The sequence below is a fragment of the Nomascus leucogenys genome, chromosome 9 (genome assembly GCF_006542625.1).
Source record: "Nomascus leucogenys isolate Asia chromosome 9, Asia_NLE_v1, whole genome shotgun sequence".
NCBI classification, from domain to species: domain Eukaryota; kingdom Metazoa; phylum Chordata; class Mammalia; order Primates; family Hylobatidae; genus Nomascus; species Nomascus leucogenys.
This window is the reverse complement of record NC_044389.1, coordinates 97534985-97556643: the sequence shown is the minus strand read 5'-3', so window position 1 is coordinate 97556643 and position 21659 is coordinate 97534985. Positions and strand designations below refer to the sequence as shown.

The window sequence follows — 21659 nt, the reverse complement described above, 5'->3', positions numbered from 1 at the left end:
CATTTGGATTTTAAAGATGCCGAAGTCCTCTATTTTCCAAACGACATCAGAGGGGTACTTGGTAAAATACAGATTCCCAGGCCTTTTGCCTGCAGATTCCGATTGAGTCAATCTGGGATGGGACTGGAAAGCTATAATTAGCAAGTGCCTCCCCACCCCCAGGAGTCCTTAGGTCACACTAGTTTGGGAAACACTGATACTGTGCAGCTGCCTCCTTTCCAGCAAGTGTCTTCACCTACTTGGTCTAAAGCTTCACAGACATTCTGAGGTCAGAGTCACCTTTGAAAATCGAAGAAAGCTAGGGACACTTTCACCAGAAAAATACTCCTGCCCAGAGTTTTACGTATGATTTCAGGTGCTTCAGGGACCCTTTAGAACTCTTTTTTTTGTTTTTTAGACGGACTCTCACTCTATCGCCCAGGCTGGAGTGCAGTGACATGATCTCGGCTCTCTGCAACCTCTGCCTCCTAGGTTCAAGAGATTCTCCTGCCTCAGCCTCCTGAGTAGCTGGGGTTATAGGTGCCCACCACCACGCCTTGCTTTTTTTTTTTTTTTTTTTTTTTTTTTTTTGTAATTTTAGTAGAGATGGGGTTTTGCCATGTTGGCCAGGGTGGTCTCAAACTCCTGACCTCAGGTGATCCGCCTGCCTCCGAAAGTGCTGGGATTACAGGCATGAGCCACCACACCCGGCCTAGAACTCTTTTCTGTAGCCTTTCTTATGAACCTCTATCCTAGAGTTGGTTTAAAACTCTCCAGCCTAGATTTCAAGGCTTCCCCTAATCTTGCCCCATCCTACCAGTTGAGCCTCTTGTCTCATTATTCCCATGATAGCCAGGAGCTGTGAAGAGGAACCAGTTATATTCCAAGTCAAAATCAAAGGAATCTCTGTGCTTTCCTCTAAGCATATACGAGGCCTTTGCAATAGAGTGGAGTCTGTTAAGGAAACGCAGTAGGCAGGATTTTGTAGATTGTGGTCATTAGCATCTTCCAGGGAGAAAAAAGATGATAAAAGTCACTGATGATATGCCAAGGCAGATGTCTCACTTCGCTTTCTTCTCTTCCCAAGGACACAGTGTCTCATTTTTAGAGCATCATTTTGGGCCCTGTCATGGCACAGCAGAAGTCATTCTTATAACCCCCTGGTGAACCACAGGGGCTTACTTCAGACTCCACCAGAGTCTTGCTGAAATATCTGTTAGCATCAGTAGGCTTGGATCCTACCAGCAATTAGAGTTGTCCAGTCACTCAAAAAAATTTTTGTTTTTTAAAAGAGACAGGGTCTTGCCATGTTGCCTAGGCTGATCTTGAACTCCTAGGCTCAAGTGATCCTCCCACCTCAGCCTCTTAAGTAGCTGAGCCTATAGGAGCACACCACCACACCCAGCTCCCAGTTACCCAAACATTTTAAATTATTGAGACTAGTAGGTTTATTACTAGCCTGAATCAATCTATCAACAGTCTGATACTGGCCTTGTACTATAAGTTCAAAGTATTATTGTTATTACAGAGGAGGGTCATATAGATTAATTTAAATACCTTAAGTCAGATCATACATAAATGTTGAAAATAGAAATCATACCTGGGCCACTACCTCTGTGGTGGTGATTTAAACTATTACATTTTGTTTACTTCTGTACTTACGATGATGACTAGGTATTTACATTAAATTGGCTTATCCATGCTTAAATAATATAGGAACAAACAATATACTCAAATGGCAAGACACAGTTTTAAAAAATATACATGCAAACAGTTTAAAACTGTAACTAATTGTTGATATGTATGATGTTTTCATTTAATTCCCATTGTTTCATTTTAACAATGATATAAAGGTGAAAATAGAATTGAGCAGATGTTTAAGCACTAGAAGGATCTAACACTGAGTAAGTGGACAGAAAACAGTTCACCGAGCAGGCTGGACTGCTGTCTTTTGAAAGGCCTGTTTACAAAGTTTGCCCTTGGTTGGCGTCTGGGAACTTAAATTTCGGGAGGGTTCCCACAATTCCCGGAATTGATAAGAGTGGCTCACTGTGCCTAAACGATTTGCATCAATGATGTGGTTTATGCTGAACACCTACTTTCCTTCTGGGAGTCTGGAATTTTGGTGGGTTGCAGGCAAAAGGTGCCTTGGCAGCCAGCACCCAGTAAAAACCGTGGGCACTGAGTCGCTGAGGAGCTTTCCTGGTGGCAACATTTCATGTGTTGTCATGGCCCATTGCTGTGGAAACTCAGCATGTCCTGTTTGACTCGACTGGGAGAGGACCTGTGCAAACTGGTACCCCGTTTCCCATGGACTTTACCCCCTGTGCCATTTCCCTTTGTTGATTTTCCTTCAAGTTCTTTCAGTGTAAAAAATCATTGCCCTGAGTACAGTCATATCTGACTCCTGTGATTCGTAGACATTTATTGAAACGGGTGGTGGTCTTGGGGTTCCCCCAACACAAGATACTGTCACCACCTTTAAGGAAGTAAAATGAGTAAGAGAAATATGCATTTGAAACTACAGCACAAGGTTAGAATGTAAGTATGATAAGAAGAAATAGGGACCAATATTGCTTGCAGCTGAATAATTAGATCTAGTCTTCCGTTATCTCAGTGTTTTGTAGCAAATTTAGTGTATTTCGATTAGGACCTTTGAAAGAATCCAGCTAGACTAGTGTTAAATGAAATTTATGGGAGGCCATTATTTTGATCTAGGCTCCCAGCAGATCAGACTAAACCCAAATGCAGTCACCCGTTGAAAGTTGAAAGTGCCATGTCATCAAATTGAACTCTGAGAAGTTTTCCAAACACCTGGAGATTTATAGCAGCCAATCAGAAGGGGCCCAGTGTACCTGAGCCAACATGCTAAGGAAGCCCCCTCTGATGTAAACTTATAAAGTAACTTTTAAAAGACCAATCTGCTGTTCGTTTCTTATTTCTGCTTTCTTCAGCCCTTTTCTGTCTATACAGCCAGTCTCTTCTGCTCTACTCATCAAGGTTCTTCTCCTATTTTATAGAATGAGATGCTGTCCTGATTCATGAATTGCAATAAAGGTCTGCTCAATTTTTAAATGAATTTTATTGTAATATTTTTTTTTTTGAGATGGGATCTCACTCTATTGCCCAGACTGGCATACAGTGGCATGATCATAGTTCACTGCAGCCTTGACCTCCTGGGCTCAATCAGTCCTCCCACCTCAGCCTCCTGAGTAGCTGGGCTACAGGCGTGTACCACCACGTGTGGCCAGTTTTTGATATTCTGTAGAGATGGAGTCTCACCATGTTGCCCAGGCTGGTCTTGAACTCATGTGCTCAACCTGGAGGTTCAGGTAAAATTTCCTTTATAACAACTGGCACATTCTCTGTGCTTAAACTGTTAAAAAACAAACAAACAAACAAACAAACAAACAAAATTAGACTGATGCCTATAGTCCTAGCATTTTGGGAGGTTGAGGTGGGAGAATCACTTGAAGACAGGAGTTTGAGACCAGCCTGGGCAGTATGGCGAGACCCCATCTCTACTAAATAACAATTAGGTGGGAGGTGGCTAAGGTGGTGATATGCACCACCTAAGTCCCAGTTACTTAAGAGGCTGAGGTGGGAGGATGACTTGAGCCCAGGATTTCAAGGCTGCAGTGAGCTAGGATTGCACCACTACCCTCCAGCCTGGCAACAGAGTGAGAAGTGAGACCTTGTCTCAAAAAAAATTGGTGGCCACTCACAGTGGCTCACATCTGTAATCCCTGCACTTAGGGAGGGTGAGGCGGCAGATCACCTGAGGTCAAGAGTTTGAGACCAGCCTGGCTAACATGGTGAAACCCCGTCTCTACTAAAAATACAAAAAAAATTAGCCGGGCGTGGTGGCGGGCACCTGTAATCCCAGCTACTTGGGAGGCTGAGGCAGGAGAATTGCTTGAACCCAGGAGGCGGAGGTTACAATGAGCCGAGACCATGCCATTGCACTCTAGCCTGGGCAACAAAAACGAAACTCTGTCACAAGGAAAAAAAATTGGTAAAAATTCCTGCTGTCAAGAAACTTACATTTCAGTTTGAGGGAGACAGGCAATTAACATAAAAGTAAAATATTATGTTAGATAGTGTTAAATGATAAAAATGAGGCAGAAAGAGGAATAGGAAGCTGGGGAGGTGTTGAAATTTTAGATAAGTTGTCTCATGAGAAAATGTCACTTAAGAAAAGACCTGAAGAACAGGAGGCGGTTGGCTTTTTGGATTTCTCTGGGAGTTTTCCAGGCCAAGAGAATAACAGGGCAAAGTCGAACAGAAGTCCTTATGCTTGGTGTGTTTGAAGAATATTGAGGAGGACAAGGAGAGAGGAAATTTAGTCAGAGAGAGAGGTGGTAGGGGAGAGATCGTGGAAGGCCTGGAAAATTATGAAGCCTAGGGCTTTGATCTTAGTGGCTTTTGAGATGAGCTCTGACGTACCTCACTAAATATCAAACTAAATGAACCAAATTTACATAGTTCAAGACGGCGTATTATCTTCCACAAGACTCCCAACTTAATAGCCTACATTTTAAAAAGGAATAATTTAGGTTGGAAGATTTCAAACCTATAATATCTTTTAAAATACCAACTCAAGGCCAGGCACATTGGCTCACGCCTGTAATCGCAGCACTTTGGGAGGCCGAGGCAGGCAGATCACCTGAGTTCAGGAGTTCGAGACCAGCCTGGCCATCATGGTGAAACCCTGTCTCTACTAAAAATACAAAATTAGTCGGGCATGGTGGTGTATGCCTCTAATCCCAGCTATTCGGGAGGTTGAGGCAGGAGAATCGCTTGAATCCTGGAGGCAGAGGTTGCAGTCAGCTGAGATTGTGCCACTGCACTCCAGTCTGGACAACAGAGTGAAACCGTGTCTCAAAAAAATACATACGTATATATAGATATCAACTCAAAAATTGTGGTGAAAACAGAACAAAACCAAACCTGCGCCACCCAGTGGAGTTAGGAAGCACTGCATACAGGCAGATCAGTCGGAATTTTTTTTTTTTTTTTTCTTGATTTTTGCTTTTGTTGCCCAGGCTGGAGTGCAATGGCGTGATCTTGGCTCACCACTGCCGACCTCAGGTGATCCGCCCGCCTTGGCCTCCCAAAATGCTGGAATTACAGGCATGAGCCACCGTGCCCGGCTAGAAATTTTATTTTAACTTTTATCTACAGTGATCACATTAACTGCACAATTATCATTTTTGCTTACTTTGTGAATATATGGCGGGCAGGACTAGTAATAGTTATTTTAAGATATTTTAAGTTACGTAAGGAAGAATTGGAGAGTTCCGAACTTATCAAGTCCTCTACAGTGAAGATGTGGGAAATTTAGGTTAAAGCATCCTTGTGAACTTTGGGATGAATTTATGCTCATTGATTAGGCCTGTACCTACATTTTTGTCTGCTTAAATTTGTTACTCCGGAATACCAAAAGGCTAACTTGTTTTAGTCCCTTGAAAAATAAAATTTGAGAATTGTTGCAAACAGTGAAGTGACTTCCTTTTTTCCTTTAATATAGTTTTTTAAAAATTTCTAGCTCATTTACACATTATCACACACACAATTTGTGTGATAGTGGCTACATAGTGGAGTGGGAAATTTTAATTCACTTTCTTTCTCTTTTAAGATCTGGGAAATTTTAATGGAATGACATTTTAAGGGAGTGTAATTTTTTTTTTTAAGTAAGGATTTCCTATACATTTTGTTAATTTCAAGAACAGAATCGGCTGGGTGCAGTGGCTCACACCTGTAATCCCAGCACTTTAGGAGGCTGAGGAGGGCAGATCACGAGGTCAGGAGATCGAGACCATCCTGGGTAACACGGTGAAACCCCATCTCTACTAAAACTACAAAAAATTAGCTGGGCTTGGTGGTGGGCACCTGTAGTCCCAGCTACTCAGGAGGCTGAGGCAGGAGAATGGCGTGAACCTGGGAGGCAGAGCTTGCAGTGAGCCGAGATCTCACCACTGCACTCCAGCCTTGGAGACAGAGTGGGAGTCCGTCTCAAAAAAAAAAAAAAAAAAAGCAACAACAGAGTCACCAGTTATAAAAGGGCTACAAAAGTAAATAGACTGTCATCTTTGCTTTTACAAAGTTGCTTATTTGATAGCCAAACAGATGAAATAATACTTTTTCCTATAGTATATATTTAGCATAATCTGGACTATGATAGCATAAAATTGGTCAAGGGGGCTTAAATCAGATAGTAACATCATCTTACTAAATTCACTTCAAGTGGTTTATTTGGTCATGCCTGTGTATCATGATCAGGAACTCTGGAAATTTTAAATAATCAGTAAACCAGGCCCCAGAACCTACTTTCACTTCTTCCCTAGGCTCTATGTACATTCAGCTCCATCCCAAGAGCAGTTTCACTGCCACTAGCTCCTGTCTTTTTGCACATCATAAGATCACAGGAAACAAACCACAGATATGCCAGAACATTCCTGGCAGTTTGTACATTGTGTTTCACAGACCCTACGCTGAAAACAATGAGCAAACCTTGAGATTACAAATGATCTTCCTAACAATTTTGGAGACTCGATTTTTGACTTCCTGCCTGCAGGAAGGAAATGACAGTTGGAAGTGTGGAGAACAGGTGTTCCCCTGAACAGAATGATATCTTCTGCTTACTAAAATAAAAAACACTGCATCAACACTCCTACATGGAAGTGAACTCTAACCACAAGGCTCAGTCTTTTCACCACGGATCCAGCTTCAGAAACCCAAATCTGTTTCCTACCAGGAAGCTGTTAAACCCAGCATTAAAGAGCAAACTAAGGCACAGAGTTCCTCGAATCAGTACTGGGTTAATCCAAGTAAAGAATCTGGGTGTCCCCTTCCATGTCTTTCCAGTTACCACAGTGCAACTGCATGGCACACTCATCAGAGGACTTAGAAGGGCAGGAATCAGGATTGGAGTAAACGGGTTCCAGCTGAAGGGTAGGTAGGTGATCTTAAACCCTCTTTCATCTCCCATTGTCTTTGTCTCCAAGTCAGGGATCTGGGATTATTTCCTTCCGGTAGCTTAGTGTTGGCATAATAGCTTTCTTTTTCTTTGCCAAGGTCGCTAGTTGCTCTATCCCTCATGAAGGAACCTTCGCTGCCTCCAAATCCTTTCTGTAAAATTCAGGCAAATGACGCCTTAAAAGGGCTGAAGACTGACATAATTGAAGGCCATGCCTGGGGTCAGACAAATACCAGACAGTCCTCTCCAGTCTCCTTCATTAATGGTGCAAACCCATTAGGGCGTGTGCATTTTCTGAGGACCCACAGATTGGAGAAGGCTGGGGAAATATTGTAGCATTCACATCTATGAAGCCGTGGTGGTGAATGCTTGGAAAGGGTCATAGTCTTTTGCAACAGGCATCATGAGATTAATCAATTCTGCAATCCACAGCGACTTTGTCTTTTCTCTTTTACCTTGAGACCCCAAGGAGCCATGCTATGGAGAAAGAGATCTGGTAGCTTTATTTGGAGCCAAGCCTTGCAAGGGTAAGGAGGAGTGAGCGAGGACATTGAAGCCTGTAGACTGAGTAAGTAGATTGAATTGAGACTCATAGAACATGATTTCTCCTTCTGAAACGTCAGCATGGGAGACAGCTGACTCTCCCTTGGAATAAAAAAAGAGTTAACCATGATCAAATCCCTGCACATTCCTTCTGCTGCCTACTTCTCTTTTTTTTTTTCTCTGCCATATTCTTGTTTCTTTAAATTTTTTTTTTCTAATTTTTATTCCTAACTCACCACTTCTCTCTCTCCTTTTGAGTTGGAAGGCGACAGGGTCTCACTCTGTTGCCCAGCTTTGGAGTGCAGTGGCGCAATCATAGCTCAACCTCCTGGGCTCAAGTGATCCTTCCTCTTCAGTCTCCTGAGTAGCTGGGACTACAGGTGCACACCTCCATGCCCAGATAATTTTTGTATTTTTCATAGAGATGGGGTTTCGCCATGTTGCCCAGGTTGGTCTCGAACTCCTGGGCTCAAGCAGTCTGCCCACCTCAGCCTCCCAAAGTGCTGGGATTACAGGCATGAACCACTGTGCCTGGCCGTCTCCACTTCTCTTATACTTCTCTTGTGCATTCCTTTTTTCCAGGAATACGTATTAAGGGACCGTTGTGTGCAGAGGCAGATGCTGTCTGCCTTCCAGGAGCTCACGGTTTTGTGAGGGACCCAGTGTGTAAGTGAATGGTATAAGAACCTTTTATCATTTGTGCTACCCTACAAGTATCCAAAAGATATTTTGAGCCTGGGCACAGTGACTCACACCTGTAATCCCAGCACTTTGGGAGGCTGAGGTGGGTGGATCACTTGAGGTCAGGAGCTCGAGACCAGCCTAGCCAACATGGCGAAACCCCATCTCTACTAAAATACAAAAATTAGCTGGGCATAGTGACCGATGCCTATAATCTCAGCTACTCTGGAGGCTGAGGCAGGAGAATCGCTTGAACCCGGGAGGCGGAGGTTGCAGTGAGCCAAGATTGCAGTGAGCCGCTACACTTCAGCCAAGGTGACAGAGAAAGACTATGTCTCAAAAAAAAAAAAAAAAAAGTGTTTTGAGAAAGGAGGGAAGACTTCATTCCGCTTGTAAAAGAAGAGTAAGAAAAGGTTGCACAGAAGAGCAGAAGAGAAAACAAGCGTCTGTAGAAGGATGAAGCTTCCCTTTTCAGCCTTTTCCTGTGAAAGCAGGAGAGGATGATCCAATTCCACCCAAAGACCCAGCCAGAAAACAGTGGTTCAAGCCTGTCTCCTGTCTTCTGCTTGCCTCTTGACTATTTCACTGTTCTTAGGTACTTACATTAAAAGGATAATTGAAGTGCAGTTTGATTATTTGGCTTCTATAAAGTAAGGAAATCAAATTGGTGGAGGAAAGATTAAAAAAAAAAAAAGGCACAAAATTGTTATTAAACTCCCTCCACCCCACTTCACCCATTCTCTAGGGACAGCACTGTGAACAGTTTGACAAGTATCTTCCTGGATTTTAAAATTTATGTAGAAACCTACAACTACAATATTTGAAAGCAAAAAGATTGTACCATTGATGTTGTTAGACATAGTATCCGCAACTTGCTTCTCTCTTCCACCATCTTCCGTGTCTTACTACATCATGAACATTCTTAGAGCTATTTTTCCTTGAAAAAAATCATTATTATTTTTAGAGGCAGGGTTTTGCAGGCTAGAATGTATTTGCTGTTCACAGGTGCGATCAAAGTGCACTGCAGCCTCGAACCCCTGGGCTCAAGCAATCCTCCCACCTCAGCCTCCCTAATAGCTGGGACTACAGGTGCGTGCCACAATGCCTGGCTAAATTTTTAATTTTTTTTTTTTTTTGTGTAAAGACAGGGTCTTGCCATGTTGCCCAGGCTTGTCTCAAACTCTTGGCCTCAAGCAATCCTCTCACCTTGGCCTCCCAAAATGCTGGGATTGCAGATGTGAGTCACTGCACCCAGCCAGAACAATTTTTCAAAGGAAATATTATTATACTATACAGAGAAAATTGCTGTAGCAATATACAGCTACCGCTTTGAGTCAACAGAAAGATCGATACAAAGCTTACCTCCTCTGAGAAGCCTTCTCTGATTAACTCTTGAGTTTTTTCCATCCTTTCCCCTGTATTTTCTGGTAATTTTCCATGGGGTTCTGAATGGTATTTGGCCTCTGCTCATAAACACACTCCTTTGTCTTATTCTCAAGCCCTTTCTCTTGCAAAGAACAAAGACCACCTTTTGTAAGGACACATGTGAGCTGGAAAGTTCAACCACTCAGACCCCTTTAAAGACTGGTCTTTCTTGGCACGCTTGCTTCCCCGTATTGATCTTTCCTAGCCTTCTCACTCCCAGGTTCCTTGCTCAACTCACTCTTCTATTCCCTCACCGCCTGGCTTCTATTTGTTCATTCATCAGATAGAATTGACAACATGCCAGGACTGGAGGTTCCAGCCCGTAGAGTTTGGCTTGCTCTAATTCTGACTCAAACTCATGACCTTCTTTAGCTCCACTTACCAAATTCTCCCCATGTTTCTGAGTTCAAATTCCTAAGGGTGAGAATCCGATTGACCTGGTTTGTGCCAGGCTATACATAGATGGCTGGACACTATGGCCCAGGACCCATTCATTCAAGAAGATGTGGCTGGAGAAGGGAGATGGACTGTGGGCAGGTCACCCTTCCCAGCCCTAACTCGCCCAGTGTACTTACTCCACCAACGTCCTCGGGTCTTTGCGGGGCACTTGTGTTATCTCCTTAAGCAGTGGTGAGTTAACAGGGACTGCCATGATCTGTACGCAGGAAGTGTTCAAAGGACAATGTGAACACACTCAACAGTTTCTTTACATGGAGTTGGACTCGTGGTGGGCAGAAAGCGAGAATCACAGCCTTCCTCCTAAAGAAACCACAGCCAGTGACCAGAGCATTCCAGAAGGTAAAAAACACTGGTCACAGATCACGTCACATGAGTGCTAACACTCTTGCGGTCGTCTTTAAAGGTAAAGGTGACCGGAAGCAGTGGCTCACACCTGTAATCCCAGCACTTTGGGAGGCCAAGGTGGGTGGATCACTTGAGGCCAGGAGTTCGAGACCACCCTGGCCAATAGGATGAAACCTCGTCTCTACTAAAAATACAAAAACTAGCCAGGTGTGGTGGTGGGTGCTTGTAATCCCAGCTATTAGGGAGGCTGAGGCAGGAGAATCACTTGAACCCAGGAGACAGAGGTTGCAGTGAGCCGAGATCGCACCACTGTGCTCCAGCCTGGGAGACAGAGCGAGACTCTGTCTCAAAAAATTAAAAAATAAAGGTGGAGGAAGATTATGAACCAGAGGAACGTTACAGGTGGGAAATAGAAAGCTACTGTCAGTTTTAAATTCTCAGAAACGGAAATAAAAATTGAGCATTCGAAATGGAATTATAGACCTGGGTAAGAGACTTCTTTCTCAAGAATCAAGCTATTCAGTAACTCTCTTCAAATGCTCAATAATTCTTATTCATACACAAAATTTGTAGCAGAAGTTATGATTCAACAGTGGTAGTGACTCAAGACAGACTGTTAGGAGGTTAAAATATAATTCATATCCAGTATCATTTAAATAGGCATTTTCATCAGGGATGATATTGACAATTGATGTCAATGATAAGTTATTAGAAGTAGTTGACAACTGGATGCAGTGGCTCACACCTGTAATCCCAGCACTTTGGAGGCCGAGGCGGGTGGATCACCTGAGGTCAGGAGTTCAAGAACAGCCTGGGCAACATAGCAAAACCCCGTCTCTATTAAAAATACAAAAATTAGCCGGGCGTCCTGGCTTGTGTCTGTAATCCCAGCTACTCAGGAGGCTGTGTCAGGAGAATCGCTTGAACCCGGGAGGCGGAGGTTACAGTGAGCTGAGATTGCATCATTGCACTCCAGTCTGGGTGACAGAGTGAGACTCTGCCTCAAAAAAAAAAAAAAATGTAGTTGACGACAGAACTGCTGCTCAGATGGGCCTCCACCCCATCCTTTCATATTTTATTATTGTTCTTCTGAGTCTCTTTGGCTTGAAAGAACTTCTGCTAAACGTCCGTGGATTCAAAATCCAAGTTCAAATAAAATAACTAGATGGCTTGAAGAACCTGCTGACTAATTGTCTGGCAGTGAGAGGGCAGAAGGCATTAATCCTCAGGGCCACACTAGGAGCTTCCGATGCACCCTGGAAGTCCAGCAGCGCAGGGCCCCTTCTGCCGGAGGCCTTGAGAGAGAGAAGCCTAGAGAAATACAGGTCTGCATCAGTGTGACAGCAGGCATAGGGAAAGCCCCAGAAGGGATGGGGCTCAGTGTCTGCTGGTGTGACGCCCCCCTCATCACTCCCGCTCCATCTGTGTTGGCCGGGGGGCTCTTACCTCTAGCCCAGGCTCCTCTGTGGTTCCCAGCTGGCCTCCTGCCTCTAGGGTAACACTGCTCTGTCCTTCCTCCACATCAGCATTGAGCCTCCTTTCCAGATGACCAAAGGACTGCTGTGTTCAGAAAACCTCGCTTTTTCACTACCGGCTACACACACCCGCCTAAATCCTTAATGGGACACGACATTCTTACCCCAACCTGTTTTGTTGTTGTTGTTTTTTGTTTTGAGATGGGGTCTTGCTCTGTTGCTCAGGCTGGAGTATTGTGGCACGATCACAGTTCACTGCAGCCTCAACCTCCCAGGCTCAAGCAATCCTCCCACCTCAGCCTCTGGAGTAAGTGAGACCATAGGCATGCGACACCGTGCCTGGCTAATTTTTTGTATTGTTTGTAAAGAAGAGGTTTCACCATGTTGCCCAGGCTGGTCTCAAGCTCCTGGTCTCCTCAAGCTATCAACCCAGCTTGACCTCCTAAAGTGCTGGAGTTACAGGTATGAGCCACCCCACCTGGCCCCCAAACTATTTTTCTAACATTGCCTCTTCCTGTTTCCTGCTGTGCCACACTAGATTCTCACCAACCCCTGCAGCCTCCTTGGCTGTGTCTGAAATGTCACCGACACCGCAGTGCCCCCATCCATCCTGACCGTGCTTATGTGCCCATCCTCTTCCCGCAACACCAAGGTGAAGCAAGGTGAAGTTCACCTGTGTCCCTGTAGCACTTCGTTTACACTCTTCTGACCTTGGTTTTTTGTTGTGGTTCCTCAGTTTATCTCCTCCATTGGACCTCAACCACTTTTAGAACAGGAACTGCTGCCATTCATTCATCTTCACACCCTAACACATACTAAAATGCTCATTGTTTAAGTGCTCAAGTAGGTTTTCCTTTTTTTTTTTGAGAAGGTGTCTTACTCTGTTGCCCAGGCTGGAGTGCAGTGGCATGATCTCAGCTCGCTGCAACCTCAGCCTCCTAGGTTGAAGTGATTCTCCTGCCTTAGCCTCCCAAGTAGCTGGATTACAGGCATGTGCCACCACACCCCTCTAATTTTTGCATTTTTTTTTTTTTTTTTTTTTTTTTTTTTTGAGATGGACTTCCGCTCTTGTTGCCCAGGCTGGAGTGTAATGGTGCAATCTCGGCTCACTGCAACCTCCGCACCTCCCAGGTTCAAGTGATTCTCTCGTGCCTCAGCCTCCCAAGTAGCTGGAATTACAGGCATGCACCACCACACCTGTCTAATTTTGTATTTTTTTTCTTTTTTTGTGCAGATGGGGTTTCACCATGTTGGTCAGGCTGATCTCGAACTCTTGACCTCAGGTGATCTGCCTGCTTCAGCCTCCCAAAGTGCTGGGATTACAGGTGTGAGCTACTGTGCCTGGACTTAATTTTTGTATTTTTTAGTAGAGACGGGGTTTCATCATGTCGGCCAGGCTGGTCTTGAACTCCTGACCTCAGATGATCTGCCTGCTTTGGCCTCCCAAAGTGCTGGCATTACAGGCGTGAGCCACCATGCCCGGTCTTAAGTATGTTTTTCGAAGGAAGGATATTCATGGAGACAACAGTCATTCTTTAAATATTTGATATGCATTTGAGCTAGTCACAGATAGCTGTTAATGTGTAAATCCTGATAACAGGCTTCTAATGTCACCATTTCAGTTTGCTGGGCAGCAAAACAAAAATAACATTAATTTGTGTTATACGGCAACTAATGCACAATAATGAATGAATATCTTAAGTATTAGGGAGAATCCTGGTTAGAAAGTTGATAAAGTGAATTCAAACTCCCTTTTCAAGGACTTGAAAGGGAGGGGTGGTTTTCCAAGATGAAGACTTAGGTTTGAGTATCTCCCTTTGCCTGAATTTGCTTTTATGTAAAAATAGAGGGTTGGATTCTGTCTATTCCCTTTTAACTCTAAAATTATATTATTCCAGCAGTTTTACTTAACAAGAGTTGACTGTTACACAAATGGTTCCGTGCTAACATTAGCAATAAACACCTTTTTAAAACCCTGCTTTTACCCATGCTCCCAGGCATGCTCTAAAGTTCATTTGACTTCTAATAATGGATGTGCAAATATGTTGAGTGATCACTTCCACAACGGCCCTGTTCCTTTAAGAGACCACGGTTGTTAAGTTAGGAGATCATTGAACCATATGAGGGTCAATAAAAGAATAAAAAGTCGCTGGTTAGCGATTCAAGGACAAGGAACTTGATCCCAGTTCAGTGTCTGTAGGCCCGTATGCTGCCCACAGTCAAAGAGGGAGTCCCAGGTCCTTGGCAGCTTGCTTTTCCTCAGGATGGCTTCTGGAAGGCTCATTAAGTTCGTGGTTTTTGAGCTCCTAGAGTTTGCCGCTTTCTCCATCCCCACACTCGTGATCACAGAACAGTTTGCCACCGCCTACCAAGGAACAAGGGCTGGATCTGACAACACACACTACTGGCTGATCGTCTCCTGTTCTATTGCCTATGTTGCGTTAGTGACACTACTGATCTGGGTTCCTGTAAAAATTATACTGCACAAGAAACGTTATATTTACAGAAAAATTAAAGGATGGTAAGTAAAAGAATTTTTTTTTTTTTTTTATATGGAGTCTCGCTCTGTCACCCAGGCTGGAGTGCAGTAGGGCCATCTCACCTCACTGCAAACTTCGCCTCCCGGCTTCAAGTGATTCTCCTGCCTCAGCCTCCTGAGTAGCTGGGATTACAGTCGCGCACCACCACACCCGGCTTATCTTTGTATTTTTAGTAGAGATGGGTTTTTGCCATGTTGGCCAGGCTGGTCTTGAACTCCTGACCTCAAGTGATCTGCCTGCCTCAGCCTCCCAAAGTACTAGGATTACAGGCAGGAGCCACCATGCCTGGCCCGTAAAAGAATTCTTTAGTAGGGAATCCCCGTGATGCTGTCAAAGATACGTTTGTTTGTTTGTTTGTTTGTTTGTTTGTTTGTTTGTTGTTTGTTTTAACTTTTAAGTTCAGGGGTGCAAGCGCAGGTTTGTTACATAGGTTAACTTGTGTCATTAGGGGTTTGTTGTACAGATTATTTCACCAGCATGCACCACCATGCCAAGCTAATTTTTGAACTTTTAGTAGAAACGGGGTTTTCATGTTGGCCAGGCTGGTCCCTACTCCTGACCTCAAATGATCCACTCACCTCAGCCTCCCAAAGTGCTAGGATTACAGGAGTGAACCACCACGCCCAGCCCGTAAAAGAATTCTTTAGCAGGGAATCCCCGTGATGCTTTCAAAGATATGTTTGTTTGTTTGTCTGTTGTTTAACTTTTAAGTGCAGGTTTGTTATATAGGTTAACTTGTGTCATGGGGGTTTGTTGTACAGATTATTTCATCACCCAGGTATTAAGCCTAGTACCTATTAGTTGTTTTTCCTGATCCTCTCCCTCCTCCCACCGTTCACCCACTGAAAGGTGCTGGTATGTGTTGTTCCCCTCTGTGTGTGCATGTGTTCTCATCATTTAGCTGCCACTTATAAATGAGAACATGTGGTATTTGGTTTTCTGTTCCTGCCTTAGTTTGCTAAAGATAATGGCCTCCAGCTCCATCTGTGTCCTTGCAAAAGACATGATCTTGTTCTTTTTCATGGTTGCATAGTATTCCATGGAGTATATATACCACATTTTCTTTATCCATTCTATCACTGATGGACATTTAGGTCTGTTTCATGTCTTTGCCATTGTGAATAGTACTGCAACGAACATACAGGTGCGTGTGTCTGTATAATAGAATGATTTATATTCCTTTGGGAATATACCCAGTATTGAAATTGCTGGGTCGAATGGTATTTCTGTCTTTAGGTCTTTGAGGAATCACCACACTGTCTTCCACAATGGTTAAACTAATTTAGACTTCCACTAACAGTGTATAAGTATTCCTGAAAGATATGTTCTAACATACTGTGGGTAAGGATGTGAGCAGAGCGTAAGGATAGAATGTGACATTAACGGGAGGCTACAATTACTGCTTCTGTAAATGTATGGATATTATGGTATCTTCCATAATTTTTCTACAGTCATTTATACTGAGTGAGAATAACACATGAGATGGGTGAGTAAGACTGGAGTTTGTGCCAGTTCATGCTATTCTAAGTAGTAAATGTTGGACTTAATTCTCCTGGACACTAAACCACATAAACTTATTGGAGTGAGCTTACACAACTCATAATCAGAAGATGGTAATGTAGAATTTTAATTTTGTGTAAAACTGAAAGTAATATCTATTTTTAATTATTTACATTGCATTTTGCAGGCTTACGTCATACTTTGACCATTAACTAAGACTTTTAAAACAACTGGTTCCTTTAGATTTTTTATTTACTTATTTATTTATTTTGAGACTGGGTGTGGCTCTGTTGCCCAGGTTGGAGTGCAGTGGCGTGATTGTTGCTCACAGCAGCCTCGACCTCCCCAGGAGGCTCAGGTGATCCTCCCACCTCGACCTCCTGAGTAGCTGGGACTACAGATGCGCACCACCACACCCGTCTACATTTTTTGTGTCTTTTTGTAAAGATGAGGTTTTGCCACATTGCTCAGGTTGGTTCCAAACTCCTGGGCTCAAACAATCCACCCGTCTTGGCCTCCCAAAGTGCTGAGATTACAGGCGTGAGCCGCCAAAGCTGGCCTACTTAGACTTTAAAAATAAATAATTTACTACGTTGGTAAATTCTATTACCCTTGTAGGGGAGGAAAGTACTTCAATAACAATACAGAGATACTTTAAATAAATCAAGATTTAATGTTGGTTTAACTAGCATCTTAGCTAACGGATATACTGATCCACATAAGGGTATTGAGAACAAATAATCTCTGATATCAATGTATTTTTCCTTTTAGATCTTCAGATTTGATTCTTACTCATCTTGGACTTCTCTCTTTTCTTTAATAAGTTAACATAAGCTAATTTTTCTTTCATACTGATGTTTTATTTATTTATTTATTTGAGACAGAGTTTCACTCTTGTTGTCCAGGCTGGAGTGTAGTGACGCGATCTCGGCTCACTGCAACCTCCACCTCCTGGGTTCAAGCACCTCTCCTGCCTCAGCCTCCTGAGTAGCTGGGATTACAGGGTCCTGCCACCACTCCCAGATAATTTATTTATTTATTTATTTAATTTTTAGTAGAGACAGAGTTTCACCATGTTGGCCATGCTGGTCTTGAACTCTTGACCTCAGGTGATCTGCCAGCCTCGGCCTCCCAAAGTGCTGGGATTACAGGCGTAAGCCACTGCTCCCGGCCGATGTTTTATTTTGAAAGCCAATGACATAGAACACATGTGAAAAGTGAGGCACTGGGAATTTGCACATACACGCAAGGGCAGAGATGTAAAAATAACAGACTCTGCAACAGAGCTAGACATACCATTGCTGAGGTTGGGAGGATGCTGATGCAGAGCTGACATGTGAAGTTCACGGTGCTCTCTTTAGGTACCGATCCCGGATGTGGCCACTTCTGCGAACCTTGCCAGGAGACTTCCATTTCCCCGAGAGCAGGGGTCTTAAGGGGTTTCCGGAAATAAAGCATTTTGTTGTTGGCACTGCATTTATCAGTAGGGTTTAGGGGCTTTCCAAACCTTGACCAGAGCCCCAGGGTCACCTAAGGGGTAGCTGGGAGCTGGGCTTGACTCTCCACCTCTCACACCCTGTAGGGGTGGCTTTGACTGTCCAAGATTCCTGGCTGGGTTGGAATTTTGAGGGAATGGTGGAAGGTTCAAATGACAACAGGAATAAACCAATGGGAAACTGGCCTGCCATGGCCCAGGAAGAAGCTCTTGGGTTTTTTTATGTTTTGGTTTTTTGTTTTCACATGGACTCAAATCCCTAAAACTCTAGATCCTGAATGTCATTTAAGCAGCAAACCTTCCCATATAACTTACTGTTGTTATTATTAGGCTATAATTGATTCTTTATAGATCATTGATTATGTGCCATGTAAGTACTGATATGGGGTGGTACAGAAATATATACTTCATAGGCCAGGCCCAGTGGCTTACACCTTTAATCCCAACACTTTGGGAGGCCAAGGTCGGAGGATTGATTGAAGCCTGGAGTTAGAGACCAGCCTGGGCAACATAGTGAGACCTCATCTCTACAAAACATCAGAAACTCAGCAGGACGTGGTGGTGCATGCCTGTAGTCCCAGCTATTCAAGAGGATGACTTGAGCCCAGGAGTTTGAGCCTGCAGTGATCTATGATTGTGCCACTGCACTCTAGCCTGGGTGACAGATGGAGACCCCCAACTCTGAAAAACAAAAAGAGAGAGAAATATCTACTTCACCTCATAAAGTAGTTTTTTTTGTTTCTTTTTTTTTTTTTTTTTTTTTTTTGAGGTGGAGTCTAGCTCTGTTGCCCAGGCTGGAGTACAGAGGAGCGATCTAGGCTCCCTGCAACCTCTGTCTCCCAGGTTCACACGATTCTCTTGCCTCGGCCTCCTGAGTAGTGGGGATTACAGTTGTGCATGACCACACCTGACTAATTTCTGTATTTTTAGTAGAGACAGGTTTTCCCCATGTTGGCCAGGCTGGTCTCAAACTCCTGACCTCAAGTGATCTGCCCTCCTCAGCCTCCCAAAGTGCTGGGATTACAGGCATGAACCACTGTGTCCGGCCTAAAGTAGAATTTTTATGAGTTTATCGTTCTTATTCCCTAGAGAAAATTACTGATTAAAGAGGTTCAGCAACTCTCCCAAAGTCAGTGAACTAGAGAGAGTGGAAGAGGCAGACTTTGGACCTAGGTCTACGTGGCTCCATAATGGGTACTTCTAGCCACTGTCCCAAACTGCCTCTTTGAAGGACAAGGTCCCATTCTCCTGGGGCAATTGAGATTAAGGAACAGAGTAGTCTTTCGCTTCTGCCCCTCAGTGCACGTGGTATACCAGTCACCTCTAGTGTCTGCTCAGATTTCATTTTGTACATCTGGTTCAGGTACCGCCCCTGTGCTAAAGTGTTTTCGGTTGTCATAACTGTATCTCTCGGTGATTTCTTTTGGGAAATACACTTCCAGTCTTTAGTTTCTGTTTTGCGGGTGTGGCTGGCCACATGTGTTTTAAATAGTGTTTAGACAGTGGGCAGGTTATCTGTAATTTCAGTGAAACTGAAACCGTTTCCTTCTGGCCACATTCATGAGCATCATCATATAGTTATCTTTTACTGGCATAGAAGAGAAGCAGTAGCTTCTGATCACTGTTCTAGGAGCTTTACACCTTCTGTACTATTAAGTTTAAACTTTACAACAACTCAGCGAAGTGTACGTGCTAGTGTTCTCATTTTATAGACAAAGAAACCGGAACTTGAAGTAATTAACTTTGTCAACTGATAAAGCTAGCAAGTGGAGCCAGGCATGGTAGCTCCTGCCTGTAATCCCAAGACTTTCAGAGGCTTAGGTGTGAGGATCGCTTGAGCACAGGGGTTCAAGACCAGCCTAGGCAACGTAGTAAGACCCTGTCTCTGCAGAAAAATTAAAAAATTAGCCAGGCATGGTGGTGCGTGCCTGTAGTCTCAGCTGCTCTGGGAGCTAAAGGGGGAGGATCACTTGAGCCCCGGAGATCAAGGCTGCCGTGTGTTAAGATCATGCCACTGCACTCTAGCCTGGGTCACAGAGCAAAACCCTGTCTCAAAAAGAACAAAAACAAAAACAAAAACAAAAAAAGCTATATAATGGGGGAGCTAGGATTTGTGAGCCTAGGTCTGTCTGATTCCATGCAATTTCCTCTATCTCATGCAACTTTCTTTTCCTTTATTTTTTCTGACTTTGAATGCCAAGTGTATTTCAAGAAAAATGCAATGCATTTTTTTGTTTGTTTGTTTTGTTTTCTGTTTTTTGAGACGGAGTCTCTCTCTGTTGCCCACGCTGGAATGCAGTGGCATGATGTCTGCTCACTGCAACCTCCACCTCCAGGGTTTAAGCTATTGTCTCATCTCAGCCTCCTGAGTAGCTGGGATTACAGGCGTCTGCCACCATGCCTGGCTGATTTTTAAATTTTTAGTAGAGAAAGAGTTTCACCATGTTGGCCAGGCTGGTCTCCAACTCCTGACCTCAAGTGATCTGCCCACTTTGGTCTCCCAAAGTGCTGCGATTACAGGCGTGAGCCACCAGGCATGGCCAGAAAAATGCAATGCTTTTAATATCATTAACATACATTTCACCCAGAGGTGTATTTGGCTCTTATAATATATGGGGTAATATATAGGGTGTCATATCTTGATTGCTACATGAAGATGATGCAAAAATAATGGCTACTAGACAAAGTAAGGATTGAGCATATGAATTATTTTTGAGGAATAGTCAAATAGTTGTTTATGTGAAATTTCATAGACTCTGAACATTCAAGATTTGATGTTGATGAGACTTATCTGAGAGCTTCCCTGAAGGTCCAGGCTGGTGTCATGAGCCCTGTGAGGCTGGTCTTCAGGAGAGAGTGAGTCATCAGTCAGTAAAGGGTGTGCCCCAGGAATATATGTAAAAGGAAAGTGGCCTGGATTCAAATCCTAGCCTTGACATTGACCGTGAAACCTTATGTGAGTTATTTGAATTCTTTGAGCCTTAATTTTTTTGTGAGCAAAACAGAGACAACTTAGTTTCTTTCTTGGAGTGCTGTTTTAAGAAACGTCATGAGATCATGCGTGTAAAGTTCCTAGCATAGCAACTGGTCTGTAGTCATTAAATGAATATAAGTGTTATGACCTCAGACTGAATTTACCATTTTCATTAAAAATGTGATCGTGTTAAATCTTCAGAATGACTCTGAAAAGTGGTAGAAGTGACAATAAAACTGAAGGAAAGTATATCCTGTCAGTAATATTCCTCGATTTTGGAGAATTTTGCAGGTTTCTTTTATTCTTTGAGAAGAATGAACACCAATATGGTAAGATCATTAGTATCTCAGAAATGTTTTACATTAACAGAATTATTATGTTTTATTTTATGTCATATTTATGTTTTATTGTTACTTTTTTTGTTTCATTTTCTCTCTAGGCCTACATGCCAGTGTTGTAAAGTTGACCAAGCAGACATAATTCCCATTTTATGAGGGAGGAAACAATTTCAGAGAGCTTAAAACGTACTGGAGGCTGAACTTTAATCCAGTACTTTCCCCTTCTCTCGTTAACACTTCCTGATTTTTCTGGAATTATGGCTCCATTCTGGGGATGCCTGCCAGAATTCATAATCAACAAGTGAGATGCTTGGGGGAATGAAGAAAGCTATTTATATACACACACCAAACTGTGTATTCCAGTAAATCAGAGAGTTACTTTCCTGGAGTATCAGTAAATGTGTGATAACATTGAGCTACAAGGCTAGCCTGAAACTGGAGCAGATCTTCACTGAGAAGGTACATTGGCAGTAGGATCATCCTAGAATATTTGTGGAGGTTCCCAGACTGTCTTGGGACCTAGAGCTATATTTCGGGTGTTCTTTGGGTCCTTTGGAGTACAATTAATTCAGACTATGAACATGTCAGGAATCCTGGGCAGGGCAAGTTTAAAAGACCCTACCATTTTGGGCAACATTTTACCTGGCTTAAGTTTTTAACATATTCCGTGAGATTTTGCTGTTGATCTGCTTTAGGTAATGGTGGTGGTGATCATAGCAGTAGTAGCTGCTGTAGTTGTAGTAAAGTAAGAGCAAATATTTACTGAGCAAGTACTATGTACCAGGCATAATTTTAAACACGTAGTCTGTATTATTTTAGTTGATTTTCTTATCTTGATATGCAAGAACAATGATAGTCTCCCCTTTACAAATGAGGAAGTTGAGGCACAGGAGTTAGAAGATCACAGAGCCAATGAGTAGTTGAGT

General features: G+C 43.3%; 1 protein-coding gene across 1 annotated transcript in view; it reads left to right on the top strand.

The window, feature by feature from the left end:
- Positions 1–14150: 14150 nt before the first annotated feature.
- The window catches only part of TMEM236 (transmembrane protein 236), a 41489-nt gene continuing 33980 nt past the window's right edge, over positions 14151–21659 (top strand). Inside the window, exon 1 of the mRNA XM_003257688.2 lies at positions 14151–14407. Within this exon, the coding sequence (XP_003257736.1) occupies positions 14151–14407 (257 nt within the window). The remainder of the gene's footprint in view (positions 14408–21659) is intronic.